We start from the raw sequence: 22,331 nt of genomic DNA, 5'->3' as shown, positions 1-22,331 counted from the left end.
ATACATTTACGATTCTTTAAAATATAATTGTTTAAAATTAAGCGGTACACATGATGTCATATCACCGGTTCGCGGTACTGCTGCATGCGCCTGAATAAATTTTCAAATTATCAATAATTGATGTTCTATCGGTCGGAGTTCTATAGTTTAGATGCGGTGAGACAATAAGATAGAATACCATAAACGTTAAATCGAAATAGCGCAGATGTCATTGTGAGATAAACGAAGTCCGTTGCGTGATGCACATCAATGGCGCAGCTCATTGCAGCCATACGGTCGATAATCTGGACTAGTTTATGATAACCGAAACGAGTTGTAAACTAGAATTCCTCATTATAGATGGCACAAGATTATAATAGAGAAATTATAATGGAAAAGAGAAAATGTGAAGAATTTGATGGAAAAGTGACAAAGTTCGTAGCAATGCAGAAGATAACTTATTTCAGTATAAACTTGCTTAATATTAATTATCTCGATAACGATTTCTTAAATAGTGAAGTTATAATAAATGGGATTTTCATTTATTCTTTTAATATCTTAACCATTAATAATATATTAAATTCCATTGAATATGCACGAATGCTTTACTAATGAATACATTAATGTAGTTAATTTACGGGCTTTCTGAGATTGCGTATCTAACCATTTTAAAACATTGTCACGAATATATTCTAGAAAAGATTTTCACGTAACAGTATACACTATTGCAAATAAGTATTTTTTTTTTTTTTTTTTTTTTTTTTTTTTTTTTTTTTTTTTTTTTTTTTTTATAAATTATAATTCCGTGTAAACTTTACTTAAAAAGTTCCTACACATAATTAAAACTTGTATAAAATAAAAATCATAATGGAAACTATTTGAACAAAGATTGCCGAATGTTTTAAAGATTTTTAAAAGGCTCAAAAATAAGTCTAGTATATATCTAATAACTAAGAAATTCTTGATCAGTGCAAATAGTTTGAAAGATTTTACAAGATGGAAAATAGTGAAGTGAAAGAGTAAAATAATTAACCTTATAATTAAGGAATTTGTTTCAATAAAACTTATTAAAACAGTTGTTAATATCACTTAACCAAAATGTATAAAATTTAACAAACTCAAAATACTTTTTATTATTATAAAAAAATAATGATCATTGAACAAATATGGGCAATATAAAAGTCTGTAATTGGACAAGCCAAAGTTAAAAAGAATTTATTATAAACTACGAGGAAATAAGCGAAAGATATACAAATCATTTACAAATCAAACAGTTTACAAACTGCATAATTAATTCAAGCGCAAATATTGTAATTAATTATAATTAAAATAAGAAATAAACAAATAATATACAAGATTTTTTCAAATTCAATTTGAAAAATTATGAAATAATCAAAATTAGGGAAATTAAACTTAAAATAGTGAAAATTAAATATTTCACAATATAATGTTACAAAATTGCGCCTTTATAATACCAAATACATATATGAAAGATATGGTTTCGTATTGAACCGAAATTTTAAAAATGGAATGTCAAAAAAAAAAAAATACAAACTTATCTTTTGTTCGACCCGTTTAAATTTTTTTACTTATCCGATATACTTACCTTGCACAATAGATAACAGCATTTTCAAATAAAATAAAACGCAATGTTGTTTTAATAAAATTTTTGAAACATTTGCTATTATAAAGTTAAACAAGTAACAAAATATCTAATTACATTCATAGAAAAAATGTCACACTTTTAATATTGTATTTCTCACAGAAAATTTTAAGGGTTTTACTTATTATTAAGAAATAAATATTACAAAATAAAAATAATCGTAATAATAATATTCACAGATAATAGCAAGGAAACGTTTATATAATTGAATCTTTAATCACCAGTCATCATTTCCATGAACTCTGAAAATAAAAAACAGATTTTATATAATCAATTTACCCGAATATTTTATAAATATTTAATAATAATTCTATATATATATATAAATATAATGCGGTTATTATTAATTGTTTCTTAAAATAATCAAACCTCTATTTATATATTAAATGCTAAATTAATATTTAAAATAAATTTATAAGATTTCAAATATAAAAAATAAATATAAAAAATACTTTCTCGTTATTCTACTTTAAAAAAAAAAGTTGATTAAAATGATAATTTCACTTGACATATCGAATTTATGATATATAAAACCTCCATTTATTAGATTATTGATAAATAAGCTTTGAAATAAATTCAAATATTTAAATATTTAAGTTTTCAAATATTCTTATTTCTGAAATAAACTAGTGTTACATAATATTACACAAAATTGATATTTTTATCATTTTCTCTAAATCTGTTGTATGTAATTAATAAATTATAATTTATAAAATTTAAAAAATTGAATTTATTGTATTTGAGTAGAAATTTTTTACTTTTTTACTATACCGATATAAATTAGTGTAATATTAAATGAATAAATAAGTAATAAATATATTAATATAATATTAATAGTAGGTCCATTGATTTTGAAATAAAACAAAATTATTTTAATATCTTTTTAATATTCTCAAAAGTTATAGGAACATTTTATGTTCTCTCTTAATACATAATAGAAAAAACGCATCAAACAATATGTTTGAATGTAAATTTAGTTGTCTATAAATATTTTATTTAACTATAATAATGGACATTGATATTTCGCCTTTCCAAATATTTTTAATTTTAACTGATAAACCATAAACTGATTTCATGTTAACAAAATTTTAGTGCTTCCGTTTTCTCAAACATTTTATATCAAAGCCTCGACAGAAATGCTCAAGAGAACAAGTAGTAAATAGGTCAACTCGGTAAAAATCCTTTAATTCTCTCGTATTCGTGAGTGGAGATTTTGAAAAGTTTTGTATAAAAATTATACTAAGCCAAATAAGCACAAGTATTTTCTTTTAATGTCTTTATAAGAAATAACATGCTTGTCCTTATAAATCAAAAGAAAATAAAAATTTATAATTAATTGTTGTATTAGAAGTTACATAGATTATGAAATCTCAGATTTTTAACCGCGAGCTATTTTTATTCTAAAACTTCAAACTTTTTTTATAAAGATCTTCCATATAACTATTTCATATGTTCATATTCAATTAAAATTTAACGATCTTAATAAGAATTAAAGTTAACAATTCTGTATGAACAAGTAAACTTGCAATTATAAAGACTCTCTGCAGTCCCATATTGCGAACAAAATTCATTTGTTATTTTACAGCATTCATATTGCAAAATGTACAAAAAAAAAAGCTGATGAAAAATAGAGGGAAAAAAGTTTGTATGTTTGATACTTTTTTTTTGTTAATTTTATTTTATGTTCCGTATCCACATCCTGAATGTGTCTCAAGTATCAAATAGTACAGTTGTATAATAGATTAATATGTACCAATTATGAAAAGAAAATTGTTATTTTTTTCAACAGTTATTTTTTCATTTGTATATATTATTTTGTTAATACAACAAAGCTTAAGTTCTCATATTATAGAAAAGTTTTTGCTTCTTTAAATTATATTAATTGAAAACCACATTATCACATTCAAAATATAAGCCTTTATATTTAATTTAATTTATTTTTATTAATTTAAGTAGCCTCCTGTAATTGACTATAAATGCATATTAATACATAAAATTAATTTTTCTTCTTAATTATGTATAATTGATTAAATAAGATAAACAAACGATAATAATATATATGAAATATGACGTTTTATTATTTAAACCACAATAATTCGACTGATATAGTATTTAACTTGTAATTTTAAATAGAATTTAGTAATACTTTTTAGACCTAATAAAATTACTAAAAAGTTAAGAATAAGAATATTTATAGCAACTCCAAATTACTGGCAATTGCACAACACAGATTTTCCTAGATAGTATTTTGGCTAATATATTGCACAATTATAATTTGTAGATGTCTTAGTTGTAATAATAATAAAACAAAGGGAATGTTACCATCAAAATCAACAGTGCCTGAGCCGTCGGTGTCAATTTCTGCAATCATACCATCCATTTGATCAGGTGTTATTTGATCATCGAGAGCATGGAGGATCTCCCGCAAAGAGCTTGTTGGTATATATCCTTTCTCTTCCTTGTCGTATAGGCGGAAGGCCTCTTTTAACTCCTTCTGGAGAGCCTCGTCATCCTCCTCTTGGAAGTGGCAGGCTACTCGGAAGAATGAGTCGAAGCTTACAACACCGGTGCCTGAGAATTCAAATTTCTTCTTCTTTATGTTTTCTTGTTGGGATTGATAATAGCATATTCTATGTACGGATATGTTTGCTATCGTTGGAATTTGATATAATTTAATCATACAAATAATATTTTCTATAATCTATAGTTCTTTTTTTTCTCTTTAGAAGTTTGACTTAATTTATAATTATTAGTAAATAAGTATGTTTTTTCATTTTTATAATAACCCATAATTTATTGTAAAATCCGTAAAATGCCTACTTTATTACAATTTATTTTTAATACTTAATAAAATATTTTATCTATATACAATTGTTTAGTTATTTGCACTTAATTTCTACTAATAGCTTTAAAGCTACTTGTACATATAATAATGTAGACGAAAACTTCATGGAAAAGTGCGCTTACATTAAAATAATATTTAAATGCTTTAATTAAATTGCAAGAAAATAATGAATTAATTTTAACATTAATTTATTGTAATATTGAATTTTCTCTTCTTTTTTTTAGTATAATATAGATATCCATTATTAACAAATAAATAAAATTTGTTACTTTATAGCAGTCAAGTAATTGTCAAAGCACATACATTTTATTGGCTTTGAAATATGAGAATAATATAGTCAGCAGGGAAAAAGTTTTGAAATTTTGTTTTGAAAAATCTTAGGAAAGGTTAATTACTGTCAATTATTTGGAAATATAATATTAATTGAATGAAAATTTTTTGTGTCGCTTTCATTTTCTCTTTTTTTAATCCATTTCTCTTTTATTATTTTTATTTTATGTATCAAAGTATTATTTTAGTAATTTTGTATTCTGTGAAGATTAGTCTATAGAGCATATAGTAATATAGAAAAAGATAGATATAATTTTAGACACAACTATTTTTCTAAAAATAACACTGAATTCTTGTTCTTTCTAAATATAGTTACAAAATTTTCAGATCCTCTAAGCTTTGTTTTAAAGTAATATCTCGAAATTATATAAATATGAAATTTGATGAATAAACATAAAAATTATACTGATTAATTTGTGGAAATAAAACGTTGAAGTTCAAACGAAATTAAAATCATTTTACAATGAAATAAATTCATCGCGATAATTATAATAACAAAATACGTTCTATTAAGCTCATAAATACAAATAGCTCTGTGAATTCCAAGACACTAATAATAACAATCTAAACCATTTGAATTTATAGAATTTATAACTAAGGTTATCGATTTTACAGTATTAAGCAAATACCGAAGACCAAACTTCGATGAACTACTGAAACTACTGAACTGTTGCACTATTATTGAAATTTCAACTTCGAACGATAAACTTGTCCATATTATTATATCAAACCTAATCTCTTATATAAATTTACAAATTATATCAGCTTAATAATAACAAAAATTTATAATTAAAATGATTATATTCAGGTTTGCTTTTAGCATGTTTTGATAATATAGCTACTTTCTTATATTACTATTTGTATATTTTTTTAGCTTCAGAGATTTATTTAAGCAAAAAAAGCAAATGTAGAAAAGATATAAATTACTCGAAATCCAATTTATAGCCCTTGATTTGCTTTAATCTACTATTAGAGAGAAAAATGCTTTTGATCGTATGGATGTACAAGCTAATTAAGCCAGTACCGTATTACTAAATACACATTATCAATGTACCTTTACATTTTTTAAAACGATTATCCCGTTATAAATTGATTTGCAGTATATTTACATTTTACTTTCTAAAATATTTTTTTTAATTTTCCAATAATATCTACCTGAGGAGAATTATTATTTTTACTGTTTGAAAAATATACAATGAAAATAGAACAGAAATATTAAGAATTCAAAGTTGAATCTGCCAAATTGCTATTTTAGATTGCACTAATGATACAGTAAGCATATTTTATATATTTTTAAAGCTAAATGCATATTTAAATGATTGACTGTTTTTCAAACAGCAATTATAGAATAAGTATTTGATAAAAATTAATGGCAATTATATTTGAAAGTTGAATTAATTAATGATAAAATACAGGATGAAATAAAAAGATGGAGAAGTTTCAAATTTGTATTATTACATTTCAAATGGCATTAATATAGAGGCTTATGTGAAACTAAAGAATTTTAAAAAAAAAAAAAAAAAAAAAAAAAACTCGTACACAAGCTTTATATAGCAATTTCATGTATTTTCTATATCGTTGAAACATTAAAGTAGAACGACGAATTAATGTTGGAGTCTACAATAATTATTTGTACTATTCGAGTACATATAGTGACATATGCATTGTCACTAAAGAGTCAGCTTTATATATCTTTTACAGAATAATAATTCATTATTTGACCGCGAGTAAGTTAAGAGAACTCAGTGCAGATATTATCGTAGTGTGCGTAATATCCTGTACTAGTACGAGGCTCGGTAATAAAATTATGTCCGAGTCATTTAGCACTGCTATTTTGTGAAATAGTCACAAGTACTTTGTCTTACGCTACCACGTATTCTTTAAGCGTCTTAAAACGCCAATCATAATTTACTCGCAGAAATTACTAAACAATTCCATAACGACTTTACGTATTAACACTACATATAATGGCAATTCTAATGTTTATGTCATTGTTTACTTTATAAAAGATAGGGAGAGTGAAGACTAAACTTTGGTACGAAGAATACTTTACTTTCGATAAGAAAAAAATATATAGGGATAATAAAAATCTACTTTTCTCACTTATAAATTTACGACCCTTATAATTTTACTATCTATAAAGTGGTTGCGAAAAATTTAATTCGCTCCAATTTAATTAAAAGATACTCGCAAATGTATTTTGTCAAAGTATAAAAGAATTATTTTAAAATGAAAAGAAAAAGAACAAAAAAGTAATTAATTAATAAATGCTCATCCTAAATATTTATTATAAAGTCTATAAATTTTAATTACTTATATCAATTTTTTTATTTTATCGCTATCTATGATCCTCGTAGTGGCCATATTGTAAATTAGTTTTATATGAGAATTGATCAATAATTGAAAATGTTCCCCAACCTATAAAATTATTGATAGCATTTTTGTGCAACAATAAATATTATATTCAATAGAATAAATTATATTTAAAATAAATACAATATCGTCTTTTCTCATATCCATAAATCTTTGATAGTATTCATGATTTTAAATTAATATTTTCAGTAAACATTTTAGAGTGCTAATAAGATGGAATTGGAAGAATAGGGATAAATAACATTTTAACCCGGAATAATGCAGAATAATCCTTAAATGTATAAAACCATAAAGATAGGCAAAGATTGTCGTACACTACTTATATTGGCTTTGAAATATTCATAGTCATAATAATTATTTATTACAAATTACGTATTGTCCTAAATAGCAGATAAATAGATTTATAAATATTGGAATTGCCCTTAGATTTACAATATTAAATTTAGATTATTGTTTAGAATGAAAATTTGTTTAGATGGCAGACAATTATTGGTTCGTATGGGTTTGCATAATCAAAAAATTTCATAATTCTATATATTTTCAACATTAGGTTGAAAATTAATTTAAAAAATTTTGTTTTCTTCAATAATTAAGCTTTAATATATACTGACCCATTTTCATTCTTCATTTTCTGTTTTTTTTTTGTCAAATTTAAAATACAATCATCGACGAATATAATATATTCGAAGAAGAAGATTTTATGGTGATATAAGAGACTCTGTTTGCATGAGAGACGCTCAAAGGAAATGAAAATTTGATTTACGCAAGGATCTTAATAATTATTTGCCTTTGTCTATTAGGTCAACATAATTGTCGTAAAATCCCTCGACCAACTCATACATAAAGGAAGAACGCAGTTGAAAATGATATATATATATATATATATATATATATATATATATATACACATACATATATAAACGCTATGAAAGAAAACCTCCATTTTAGACGAGTTAGAGAGTGAGAAAAAGGATTTTAATTTACTTGTGTGAATCATCTTACCTTCAATATCCTCGGCTTTCAGCATAATGTCCAAATCGTGATCGTCAAAAGTGTGACCCAGAGTATTGAGGATAGTACGGACCTTCTCTTTTTCAATTTTGCCCGACTTTGACGGGTCAAACATGGAAAAAGCTCGCTTGAGCACTGATCACAAAAAATCGATATTTTTACTCTCCGCATTTTCGTGCAATAAAATAATTCACGCGCTTAAGTAATCATTCATTTCGACGTACTTTTTTAATTACGGCTTGTTACAAAAGTTTCGCCTCTAATTGTTAACAGACCGCACTCGATGATGATGATGATGATTATTATTATTATTATATAAGAAGCAATTGAGTTGGAAAAAGTTAAGCCGACGAAATAATTATAAAACGAAGAAGAATACAATTACAAATAGCTTTCTATAATTCAAATGCCGAACGGCACCTTATCGCCAAAAAGTGCACGCATACTTTTTAAGCAACGAACTTCTTAAAGATTAGACTGTAAAAGGCAAAAGTGGCTGCTTACTCTGAACCTGTTCCTCATCCTGAAACAGAAGATAAACTATAAGCAAAAGAACAATGGCAAGCCAATTTAGAAATAGCATCAAAGTCGGAGGGGAAAAAGCATTAATATGCAAGCGGCTACGCGGAAGCGCGCGTTCATTCCAAAGAGATATGCTATTTACGCCAGGGCTCGTATCTTTTGAACGTCTTCTCAGCGGAGTTTTTTTTTTTTTTTACCAAAAGAACACCCCATGGATAACGCGTTCGCGAATATCTCATCCATCTGCTTAATCTCACCCTCGTCCTTCTCGAAAATTACGCGCGGGACGTTAATCGCGAGCCCGAGATTGCAAAATATTGGTCAGCGGGCATCTTAGCCGCAGTCCCATGCATCGCGATCCCGCAAAGAGTCGTGCGCCTCGACCCCGGAGTTCCCCCTGGCCGACGGCGGCATTGCTCGCAAATCAGGTCCGCCCATTGACGGCCGACGGCCGACGTCCTCCCGAACGCACTCCTTCACTGCGCGCCAACCTTAAGAGAGCGTAAACACCCGCGCACTGACCATTATTTACTCCAGCTGGCCGTGTCCCGTGCAAGTCTCGCGTGTCCCGGCGCTGCCTTCCTTGGAGCAGGCTCCGCACTAACGCCCCGTCCGTCCACGGGGATAACTTTTATAACCTCCAGCCGAGTCTTTCCGCGGTCGTGGTGACGCCCCTTCCACGGCGGGCCGTGAACGTCCGCTGCCGGCTATAATGCTGTCGTTCGCCGCGAGGTGCCCACCGAACCAGCAGCCCCCTCTCGCCCTGGGCTGGCTCTCGTATCCGCTCCCGGCACTCGGCCCGGGATTTCTTCAGCGCGGGGGGCGCGGGGACTTCCGCTGCCTTGCCCCTGCGACGCCGGGCATCGCCGCGAGGAACAAATAGTCCCGCTCGTTAGCGTACACTTTTAGGGCTGCCGCTCGGCTGTAATCGCTCCGCCGAGATATTTTCACGAGACGAAACTTACTATATTTTCTAATTCTTTTTTAATGAATAACGCGCGCGCTCCCTCCATCATACTAGAATTATAATTTCTGGATAAATTCCAAGGACAGTTTTACTTCACCGCGATTATTTAAAGCCTGGGTTATCTAATTTCATGCGCTCATTTAGCAAATGAGCGTGGCAAAGGTCGACCCAAGTCGTTAATATCATTCGATTAATGGAGCTCCATTATTCATTCAATGGGTGGTGAACGCGGACGAGCCTTACAAGTGAAATATTGCTATCTTTCCTATGTTGTAAAAGGGCTTAATCCGAGGATTTGGGCTAAGTAAGGTGGCATTGGATGGTCGTGCTTGAGCGTGGGTTGATTGGAAAAAAAAAAAAAAAAAAAAAAAAAAGAAGAAAAAAAGCAGGCCGACATTGATGAAATTCTGGATTTTCGTGAAAATGGTGCACCCCTCCAACATCCCTTACGGATAGAGGAGAAAGATGTTAAAAATTCGCACACGTTTGATGGCTCTAACGATAGGCACTATAGGAGCTTTAACGAAAACCAGACGATATTTCATTTACATTTACATATTTTCATTTACATGTAATAATTCATCGATAAATTCATATTAATTTCTTGACACGTGTCTTGGATAAGGTGAAATCCATGGCAAATGACGAATTTATCTTGTGAGTACAATAGATTATGAATATCGAAGCTTTCGACGTCAAATTTGCCAAAGTCAAATCAACATTTTCCATTTCATTTGATGGATTGCTTCTTGCGTACCTGTTAACTATTTTTCTATTAATAGATTCGCTCCACTGTTAATATCGTCGAAGTCGAGCGGCAATTTTAATAGAAAGTGTCGACTATTTCGATAAATAGTCTCATATTTAAGAGCGTAGAGAAATACTATTGCTGATTGTCGAGACGACGACAAAGCTCGAGCAAAGTGAAAGAGAAAGAGAGGGCGGGAGTGAAGCCAAGAAGAACTCACGGCTATTTCAAAACACTTCCAGGCTATGATACTGCTGTTTTCCATGCGTTGGTATCGTCGTCTTCGCCACTGCCGTCATCTTTGGCATCCTCGTCGCATTTTTGTCGAAACGAAAATTCTTCGCTTCACTAAAGATGTTGTTGCTCCATTCGACTCGAAGCCCTCTGTATACATTATAACTATTGATACGGCAAAGAGTGCGTGGATAAATTGACGTAGGTGAATGTTTATGTATAATAGCGTTTGATGTGACATTCATCTCGAATGCTAATCTTTAATAGCTAATTTTTCTTAAATAAAATTTGCAATTTTACAAGCTTTGCGCTTTCCTAATAATCCTTATTATTCTTTCTTGTTTCTCGACAGCTTCGTTAATTTAATTTAGAAACTCATAATCATGATGTATTATGATTGTTATATAGACTATACGATATTCTATTTTCAATCAAAAGCACTGTAATGTAATGTTTTATTTTCAATTAAAATTTAAACAAGTATAAACGAGGGGTGACGTAATATCTAATTTGATTAGACAAACCATCGTCAAGGTAGAAAATTCTTTGAAACTTATCCTCCTAGAGTGAAAGCGACTTTTCAGTTTGTCGGGCTTAAATTATAGCGGAAAAATATTTAATTAACAGATTTTCTATTTTTAATAAAAGTTTCATTAAAGTGTAAAATTACTTACCGAAGCCTACGTAAATTGACAAATAATAAATGACTTCCCAATGACATTCAGCATAATGGGATTTCAGTGTCGGTTTCAAAATGATGGGTCGATTCGCGATGCGCGTTAAATGCGTAGGTCGTACATCAAAATTTTAAATAAATGTGCTTTATGAATGCGAGGCGCTCAAAGTCTTAAATAAATTATACTTTATTTCTATGCAAGTGGCGGCGATGTAAAACAGATGTGAACATTGGATAAATCCCACCAAACATAAGTCCTCGATGATTTTTACAAATCATCCATCAATTGCCGATTATTTTGTAAATTGTTCTTTAATTTTACAACCTTGGATACGTAAATCCGTAATTCAATGACGAATTATCGTAAAATTTATAATTAATAGTTCATCTGTAAAAACTTTTATAATTGATTTCTACAAATTTCTGAAAATTCAAATTCAAATCTTCTTGCAAAGTTAACAAAATAGAAAATAATATAATTTTTATATTCCATGCATAATTAATAAAAGCATAAATGTTACTTCATCATCCATTACATTTGGATTGATATTATTAATAAAATATTGTTAAAATTAATTACACTACGGAATTATCGTATACCCTTGACTGTTAGATGTTTATTTTCATAGGTAATGCTATTTTTATTGTAATTATAATCAAAGACCTAGTGTTTAAAGTTCTTTAGATTCTTCGAAGATGTAACTAGCACATTGACTGACGCGAAGAAGAAAATATATCTATTTTTAAATGAATCCACTCTATAAAATTGAAAATATCGCATTTCCCAAATATTGTTCGTTTTTCGATAAAATAATAAAATGTGAACGAATGTATTTATCAAAGAAAAAGTTTTCCGCTTCGTCATAGTAAATAAAGTACAATCTGCTTTTTTCAATATTACTATTTCGATGATTTTCAAAAGTGTCACAAAACATGTGACAATGATTATCATTATTCTGCAAAACCTATCGGCAATAAATAATACCATGATACAACTCATAAAATTGATACCGCGATAAATACATAGACAATTATTTCAAGCTTGATAATGAAAGAATGCAATAATTGATATGAATGGTCTATTTAACGGTAAGTGGGCGCGTCGAGTCAACAAACGGACCTTATCTTGATTAGGTAGAAGTTTGAATGTGCACCGATGGCGCGCACGCGTTTAATGTGTAATTTGGCGCTTATGCCAAGTAGCCGGTTAATCTATAGCTTCGAGGAGGCTGTGTGCGAACCGATCGTCGTGTATGCGGAAGGGCATCCATCCAGTTAAATGCATCGCGAGATCTTCATCCCGTGCAGCTTTAAGTTTACAAGAGGAATATAAAGGTTGACGCAAAAAAGCTCCCTCGTCTAGTATTACTTTGTCATAGGGCAATCATGTGATAAATTTAGAACCTTGAAATTTGCATGTCAACGTTTGAAGCACAATTAGCGCATCAGATTTAGTGAATTATTTTTGTATGTATATTTTTAATTATTACGTTTGAGAGAAGATCCATTTATTTATAAGCTTTTTATATGCATATGTAATAGATTTTTCAATAATTTATTACATTAAATACATTGACAATACCAACAAATATACTCGTTAAAATCGTTAAAATAAATAAACAAACTATGAAAATATGGTATTTCGGCGTTAATTTTCTATGGGTTTATATGCGATTATTCTATTTATAATTCCGATTATAATGCGTTCGTATATAGATAGAGAAGTGCGCTTGAAATATCATTTTATTGAAAATGCGTACGACGATTGGTGATAAAAGAAATTAAAGCGAATGTTAAATATTATTTTATATTATCTAACAAAGTATATGGTATATATCTGCATGTTATAGATACAAAACAAAGTCATAAGATTATCGATCTTATGTACAGAATAATTTTAAGACTATTACAGAATTATAATGAAAATATATAGCCCCGAATATATGGATAAAAGTCAATTAAATATCCGAAAGTCACAATTTTTGTTATACGAATTAAAATAGTAAATTCTCTTTAATTTGTTGATGTGTTAATTCGATAGTTAATTACGATACAGCAAATATAGAACAAAGAAGTCCTTTTTCATGAAGCACAGTAAATAGTGTTTGAATTTCTTAATTAAATTGCGTCATCGTAAATTAAAGTACTAAATGATAATAGTACAATAAAATTATCAATTCTCTCGTGATCGACGGTGGATATTTTTTAAACTTGTAGTAAAATAAATATTGATCGGAACGTTTGAAAAATTGATTACACATAACATCGTACGGCGAAATGTATTTCGCAGTATCAAGTGGACGCTTAAATATCGAATTAAAATAATTTTGCAATGGATTCTTTAAAACAATTAGTCAAACAAAACTAGGTTACAGTTAAAATGCACTTGCATGGTTTATGCAATCACCGTGACTTTGCAAATTTTAATTTTGCAAAGCTAGCTGAAATTTTGGTATAAGCAACTTGGAAAACTTGAAGCGCCAATCCTGTTTAAAAGCCTCTTCGTACAAGTTTTTTTTACCTTAACAATTTCGATGTAAGGAAGCTCATGAAACTAATTTATCCCTAATGTAAAAAAAATTATGATAGACATTTAAAGTTGAACCTCGTTATCAACTAGGACTAAACAAAAGACTATATAGAGTTCAGGCTTCATTGCAGAAAATATGTGGAAGCACGCAATAACCCGCTAAGCCCGATTATTCTTCTATCTAACCTCCCACGAGAGAGAAGAGGCGTAATTTCGAGCAGCCTCCCATAGGAGACAAGTAACAACAGCGGCCATCCGATACAGTAACATTATAGTTCTGCTGACATGCAGTCGCAAATCCTATATTCCTTCAATCTCATCATATTCTCTCGCTTCCGCGGACATAAAGTCGCTATGTTTCTCAATCTGGCAGACCGCCCTCGAAAACTTTACTAATTAACGGCGTTTAGACTTCGACCGCGACTATTATCGTTGCAATTGCCGTTTGTAGAGCACTGGCTCACAATTAAGCACACCATTAAAGGATTAATTTATCTTTCGATAAGTATGAGAGCATACACGAAGACTCGTCTACAAATGCTCACGTGGTGATACGGTCTTAATTACCTGGGCGGACGTGGGTGGAGGATGGCAAACAATAACAAGTGCTTATGATGAAAGTCGATTTGGCAATCCTATGATTTTAAGCATCAATGCATGCGCAATGACGATTTCCTAGTTGGATTAATAATTACGTACAAATCCAACATTTCAAAGGTTGACATTCGACATATATTCCATATTGATCGATAAAATAATTCGATTTAACCACTCGATAGATTCCATTAATTAGGAAATACCATTTTGAGCTATATTTATAAAGGATAGACATTAATTAGAATTAGTTTTCATTTAACAAATAAAATAAAAAATTACGGTATATATGAATATTTTAATCGATGATTTTTACCACGTGATTTTTATTGCTAAATAAAATTCTCCTTTCTTCATATTCTGGCATTAGCGACAAAATCGAGCTTATAAAATATAAATTTATTTGCTGTGATAATTAAAGATCAACGCAAAGTTCGGTTCTAAAACTTATACAATATTTTTATAATGCAAATTTAATTTAATTTTTCTAGAATTAGTAAGAAAATGACGTGCAATGCTTACCATTGAATATAAACAAAAATTTCTTACTCACGCACGCGCGCGCGCGCACACACACGCGCGCACACACACACACACACATATGTATGTATGTATTACGAACGTTTATTTTATTAATATAAAACACGTGATAAAGGGATGGACGTGTATAATTATCCGCGTTACTGAGTAAATTATTTTTATTGAAAATGTCAAAAAAATACCAAAAGAAATATATTAACTGCCAAATAGAAAATCAGAATTGAACTGAAGAATTGATGAAATTGAGAAATTAAGAAATTAGTTATTACTCAATGAGGTTGAACAAAACAGAGATATGAGAATTAGAGCACGAAATCAACGCCTCAACTCCTCAGCTAGCAGATATGCCAATTTGCTTGCCATTTACATTGATAAATACAAATTTCATGGATTATTATCAAATTCTCATATATATATATATATATACATACCAACGTCCTGTTAAATACACGAAGAGAATCAAAGCCTAAACATTCTCTTGCATTTTGTAGACGGATGTATCTGAGCCAACAGTTCTGAATCACTGATATACATAAGTATTTAATTTTATGAATATCTTACTTTGAGAGCACATCTCGTTTCGTGACAATTCGACAATTTTCAATTCCAATAGCATAGATCCGCGTGAGGTTCCTAAAAGATCAAATCAAATGTATGTTGAGTCAATTAATTATAACGTTAAAGCCAGTGAGAATATATATTTTTTCTTACATATAAATAATGCAAAATACATATTTATATTTAATATACATTTAGTCTTTAGTTACAATGTCTTATTTTATTTGATTGATTTTTGATATATGTTTATCGATGCGATCTTATATACATTTTGTAAATGATGTATAAATTTTATAATCCGTCTAACAAATCAACACGTATAATCAATATAATATAATCATATAATCAATCTTACTATAGTATACAAAATTCTTATATGAAAATGAAACACATGTGTCATTATCATAATGCACCTGCTCATTTACAAACGCAATAATTCTAACGAATTATAAATAATATAAGGAATAATAATAATTAGACAATTTTCGGAACTATTACATTTTTGACAATATAGCTACCGAATAAAATTTATTTTAGTAGAAAGTACTACCGGATATAGATAATGTAGATATTTTATTTGGTGATAATGTCATAATTATTCCAATAACACAACATAGTAAAAAAAAAAAAAACATGAAAAAATTCGGTTAGTCCTAGAATTGGATTTATAATAAAGTTGTATTGGTTCCATTATAATATTCTTCTACTGTCATTGATTTACTGAGAATTAATACTCAAAGTACTACATACTTGTTCGTTATACTGTTTTCTAATATTAATAAGTGTATATAAATTTTTATTATTAATTAATGTACTCAAAAAGAAAATATTGCATGCAAAGTTTTATACATGATTTCATATATTTAATATATTATATTATATTTTCTTTTAATTAGTTTAAATAAAATAGCATATTATTTATATATAATTCATAAATATGTAAATTTTATTAAAAAAAAAAAATAAAAGATAGTATATGTAGTGTTTAAATCCCACACAAAAACTTTAACGAACTTTACAAACACAAACAAAACACAAAACAATGTAACTAAATTTACTAGCTCAGTTAAGACTGGAGCCAAATTTTAGGAAATTTTATCCTACTATCACGAATTTTTCTTTCTATTATAATTAAAACTAACTTCTTGTTATCTTTTAAAAGAAAAATAATTCAAATAAGTAAAAGACATTCATCAACATAATCGCATTTAGGAAAATATTTTATCAATCGATATTACTTGCGTCTACGCCTGTAAGAAAATTAAGAACAATCAATCCTATTGAATTTTCCCCAGTCTGCAACTGCATCCCGCATGATGTTATTGTTATCTTTGTCTTTGTCGTCTTCATTGCTCCCACACAGCAAATGAATCTTTCTCCCAACGACAGCAGCAACGATGAGAATTTCTTCTATTACAAACCCACGACTATGAATTTTGCGGTGCATTACTCTGTTACATCATCGGGCAAATCGCATTTACGTATCTCCATTTTGTCGCTCTATATTTAGTTCTTATTATTTACTTATTGTGATTCTGTTGAAAAAACAAGCTCTTGTATATACACATTTTTAAATTATTTATTAACCGTAACTTGTAACCGTAACGTAACTTGTAAATAATATTAAATGCAAAGACATTCTAAAATGAATTTGATATATTAGAAACATAAGAAAAAAATAGAATTTAAATATGAAGAGGAAAATAAACAAGAAATATGTGAATATTTGCTTTAATATTATAAAATGCAACTATTTTTATAGTAAGTTAATGTTCATATTATAAAAATCCAGTGATATTAAGAATGATAATAATATTTAAAATTGTTATAAGTTAAAAAGAAAATTAATATATACATTCAAGTTAAAAAACTCTTTATTTAACTAATTCACTTTAGATGTATTTAGTTGAATTTATAAAAATAATTTTAGAAATTACTTTAATTAGCAATTTTTCGTTTTATTTTCTATTAAAATTATTATAGTACTCTTTTCCGTGAAAATAAAAAAGAGAAAATTTAAAATAAGTATTATACTATGAATTGTTATTTTATTATGGAATTTTATGTTTCTCAATTTTGTGAATAAATATTTTCAAATACAATTCAATATAATATTCGCAATATAATATTTTCAATAATACAAATTAAACAATTTAAAATGATTTTTTTAATTACTGAATGTTCGACGTGATTTGGGAATACTCAATCTCAAAGCGCCTTTATTTTCTCTTCGCCTCATACGTTTGCACAGACCTAAATGATCTAATCCAAAATGTAAAAATGGGTAAGAAGAAAATATCGTACCAAATAAAGTGAGAGAAAAGTTAACCTCGTTGACTTGTACTTCAATTTTACCTAAAAAAGTACATTTTGACGCATACGGCATATCAAAAGGAATTAAGAAGGAATAAATCGAAGGAATTCGATTCTCTTCTCCATGCAAGTAATTCACCTTTTTTAAGGCGACATCTATTTTTGAATACCTACAAATTTTCCTCTATGTACTAATGTCCTTTTTAGTGCGACCGGTTTCCGTCAATTATAGGCTGCAAAAGTAAACAGCTATATCAAGGTGATGACACTCGAGAACTTTTTTCAACTTGACTCCTACACAAATTGAATCTGACAAATTATACAAATTATTCACAAAGTCGTGTTTTTTAAATGAATAATCATAAAATAATAATCTATATAAATAGCACATACAATTTCATTGTAAGCGCAGTACATTCATTGATTACTATTTCTTTTAATCATAAGCCCATCGTGTCGCAAATTAAAAATTTTTTCATATTATGAGTTAAATATGCATCGATGAAACTTCAATAATAATACCTATAAATATTCATACCCCGGCATGTATAGTAGCTAACTATTGATATTAATTACATAACAATAATAAAATATATAATTGCAAAAATAATAAAATACAAAATATTATAATCACATTTATATTATTTTCTATACATTTCTTTTCTCATAAATATTTTTAATAACGGGTTGCAAACTATTTTTACGTAATTTCTTATAAATTACTATTCCTTCTTATTTCTTATTCAATCTATCAACTTTAATTTCTTCTCCTAACGTTGGAAAACAAACATGACATAATAATCACACCTACGCTTAAATATTTGTAGTCCATAACATAGATACATCATTTCTAAGAAAGTCTGATCGAATTTCAACGTATTAATTCTTAAGTGTACGTTACGTCAATATATTTTGGAACAGAATAACGTATACACTTATTTATAAGTAAAATGTTTGTGTGTTTTGTATATTCTTAATCATTACAAAGTTTGCAATGAGACCCCAATAATGAAGAAATTGCTAGTATACATACAGATATTCGTATAATTATCTTATATACTTTATTGTGATGATACGCTAAACGAATAATAAATTCTCTCGGTTATCACTTCAATAAATTCACATTATTTATTGTTTATTGACTCTTTTCATTTTAACTCTCTCTCTCTCTCTCTCTCTCTCTCTCTCTCTATGGTACACATATATCTGTATTCTCATTTGTAATATATTCATTAAATTTGACTTTGTAATTTACTTTTTTTATTTGAACGTTAAATTAGATTTTTCTTACAGAATTATAAAAATTACAATATACTCTATTGACTACTATTTAAATGCTACCGCATTAATAATTAAAAAAAATACAATTTTGATTAAACATTTCAATAAGATATCGTAACTTTTATTAATATTTAAATAATTATAATTGTAATTTTTATAATTGTTAAAAATATGATTTAATTAAAAATTTGTATAATCGTCTGTTTATAGCAGCTATTTAGCTTATATTAATTAATATAGCAAAATTGTAATATTAAACATTGAAAAAACTTTTTAAATGGTAAGAATTTCTATTCTCCACATAATAAATTTAAAATAAATTTTTAAATTGAAAACGTTAATATTCTGGTTGTTACTATAAATACATTTATGTAACATTGAGGGATAGTATGCTTGTGGATCATCTTAGAAAAAAAATAATTATGACGAACTCCAGTATTGTCTTTTCTATATTATAAACATTCATATCATAATTTTTTTGTAAAAATAGTGTTCAAGAATAAATTTAATCATTTTTCTTTAATGTAAGAGAGAGAAAAAAATTAACTATCGTTAAAGTAGTAAAACGGTATTAAAATTAAAGGTAAGATTCCAATTTTTTAAAAATGAATTTGAATGTATATTTCTTTATTTTTTAATTTTTATTGACCTAAAATGTTGTTAAAAAACTTATTACAAATACATGTATTCTTTAAAGAATTCACTTCAATAATTAAATTGAAAATTATATTTAATATTACATAATAATATGTACTTAACGAAAGAAAGAAAAAACAATGAATATTGAAGGCATTCAATTTATTATTAACTTGTAATTTACTATTATGAAATACATTATATAATGCATTACTTTATAATACTATAAAAAAATATTTGTGCATGTATCAATATCAATAAATGATAAAAACCAAAATATGTATATTATAATATTAGAATTCAAAATTCATTTTAAAATTAAATAAATTATATGCCTTTTAAAATATCTAAATCTTCATAAATTTATTAAGAATAGCTAAAAGCTATATAAAAATAATATATTTCGTCTTCACATCGTAAAGATAAACTGTCTATTTTTTATTAGTAGTAAAATACTGGTTTTTTAACACTAGATGCATCTCAATCATTTAATATCATTAAATTTGTATTACTAATTTTTAAATAATAGTTGACCAAGAAGTTTTATATTCATAATTTTTACGTTTATATGTCGTTAGTCAATATCATGATTAAAAGATTTACAATTGAATCAGCATATAGTTTTATGACTAAAGTGCAGAACAACATTGATAGAAATCTTAAAAACATTTTTTATTTTAACAATATTTTTGATACAAAATTACACGAGAAATCATTATTTCGCAGAATTTTGTTTTTCCGTTGATATATAAAAAAATGGGAATAATAAAATGTTCTGTAATTATCAATTAAATATTAATGTGAAATTGATGAGGATCAAATGATACTAAAACCGAATTGAATAAACACTACGGTGAATGCATTTGTTGTATTAATTAAAATTGTTCGTAAATCATATAATAATTTTCTAAATAAGCTATTCTAGCAAAACGTATAATAAACATTCCATACGGTCTTTTCAAGTTATAACATTAGAAACTATTCACAAAATCTATAATATGATACTGCGGTATATAAAACCGAAAACATAATATTACGTAAATATTGCTGAAGGAAAATGAGTCTTATTATTTAAATGTTGGAATAAATTATAAAATTGGTAATACCAAATTTTTATTAAATAAGAATTCGATGCAATTCTCGAAAATCCGAGTTGAATTAATCAATCACCAGTTTTAATAATGTAGCCTTCTTTTAATAATAATCCAAAATCTAAAGGAATTTGACATCGAATGAATAAAATGTGATACTTTAACTTATTTCAATATATAATATCGATACAATAACATTAAATGCGCTGAAAATTTTTCTTTATAAATAATAAGTCCAAGATAGGTGGTAAATCGTTTGCGAACATATTTTCATACATTAAGTTATTAAAAGGACAACAATCGGTAACATATTACATGTAACATTTCATTCCATGAAATATCTTGCTTATATAATTTATAGATTGCTTTGTCAGGTTAAAAATGATCTAATAATTCAACTTTGCAATATCCAACAAGTGAGTGTCGACATCTATTTGATTTCATATATTTCAAATGTTTTGACTATGTCAATCAAGCGGTAAAATAATTACTTACGCATTGATATACTAATAATAAATGCATTTATAGAATCAATAAAGACTAATATATAATGAGAAAAGAGTCATGTAGTACAATGTGTTTGACTGAGTTACATGGTAGGACAGTCAGTAATTAAAAATTAAAAATAGCTAAAGATAGTTTTTCATAACATTGTTCCATTTTCTTGATCAAAAGCTAATATTAGTTTTATAACTTATATAGTATTACATAAAACTATTTTAAAATTATATGACAGTTACTTACAATTAAAAAAAAAAAGCTTAAAAAAAAAACTCACAAACATTAGCTCGCATAAATATTTTTAAAATCTAGGGAATAAATGTAGAAGAGATTTCATTAGCCTCCACTTATTTCTCGCATCTCATTTCTTTTTTCTCGGGCCATTGCACCAACAAAGTTATAGGAAAAAAAATCCGCGAGAGCAAGCGTCATTAAAAAAAAGCTTTGATATGCTCATCCCCTCGATGACTAACTTATCCGCGCATATTTATTTGCGTCAAATGCTACTACTCTAAGCACGCACGCTGCCTTGCTTTATTTCACTCTTCTTGTAAAGTGTCCATTAGTCGAAGCTATACGTCTTTATATAAAAGAGGGAAAATCAATTGACAGTAACACTTCAAGGCCCTCCTAATACAAATATTACAAATAATACTTTTTATGTTAAATTTTAATTAATAATTATGTTTAATGAAATTTTTACGAATTATCCAGACGTTTGTGGATATTTTCTTCTTTTTTCTGTTTTTTTTTCTTTCTTTTTTTTTTTTTTTTTTTTTTTTTTTTTTTTTTTTTTTTTTTTTTTTTTTTTTAACGATAATATGCATTCGAACGATTTTCTTCTCTCAAATACTCGTGAGTACATTAAATGCTAATTATATAAAGTGAACGCTGTTAAAGTAATATAAAATATTCTTTCGTTTTTTTAAAATTTGATTT

General features: G+C 27.8%; 2 protein-coding genes across 3 annotated transcripts in view; one reads left to right on the top strand and one right to left on the bottom strand.

Annotated features, from left to right (window-relative positions):
• LOC105362629 (neo-calmodulin) overlaps positions 1 to 22,331 on the top strand; it is a 139,635-nt gene that overhangs the window by 84,173 nt on the left and 33,131 nt on the right. The gene's annotated exons all lie outside the window — the stretch shown is intronic.
• Positions 1,796 to 9,342, bottom strand: TpnCIIb (troponin C type IIb). Its single transcript, XM_011500106.1, has 5 exons — positions 9,246 to 9,342; positions 8,706 to 8,724; positions 8,193 to 8,336; positions 3,965 to 4,213; positions 1,796 to 1,884 (listed from the first exon to the last, which is right to left on the bottom strand). The coding sequence occupies exons 1-5, from the start codon at positions 9,246 to 9,248 to the stop codon at positions 1,856 to 1,858; spliced, it is 444 nt and encodes a 147-aa protein (XP_011498408.1). The 5' UTR covers positions 9,249 to 9,342; the 3' UTR covers positions 1,796 to 1,855.

Source organism: Ceratosolen solmsi, unplaced genomic scaffold, assembly GCF_000503995.2.
Source record: "Ceratosolen solmsi marchali unplaced genomic scaffold, CerSol_1.0 scaffold41, whole genome shotgun sequence".
NCBI lineage: Eukaryota > Metazoa > Arthropoda > Insecta > Hymenoptera > Agaonidae > Ceratosolen > Ceratosolen solmsi.
This window is presented reverse-complemented; position numbering and strand designations above follow the sequence as displayed.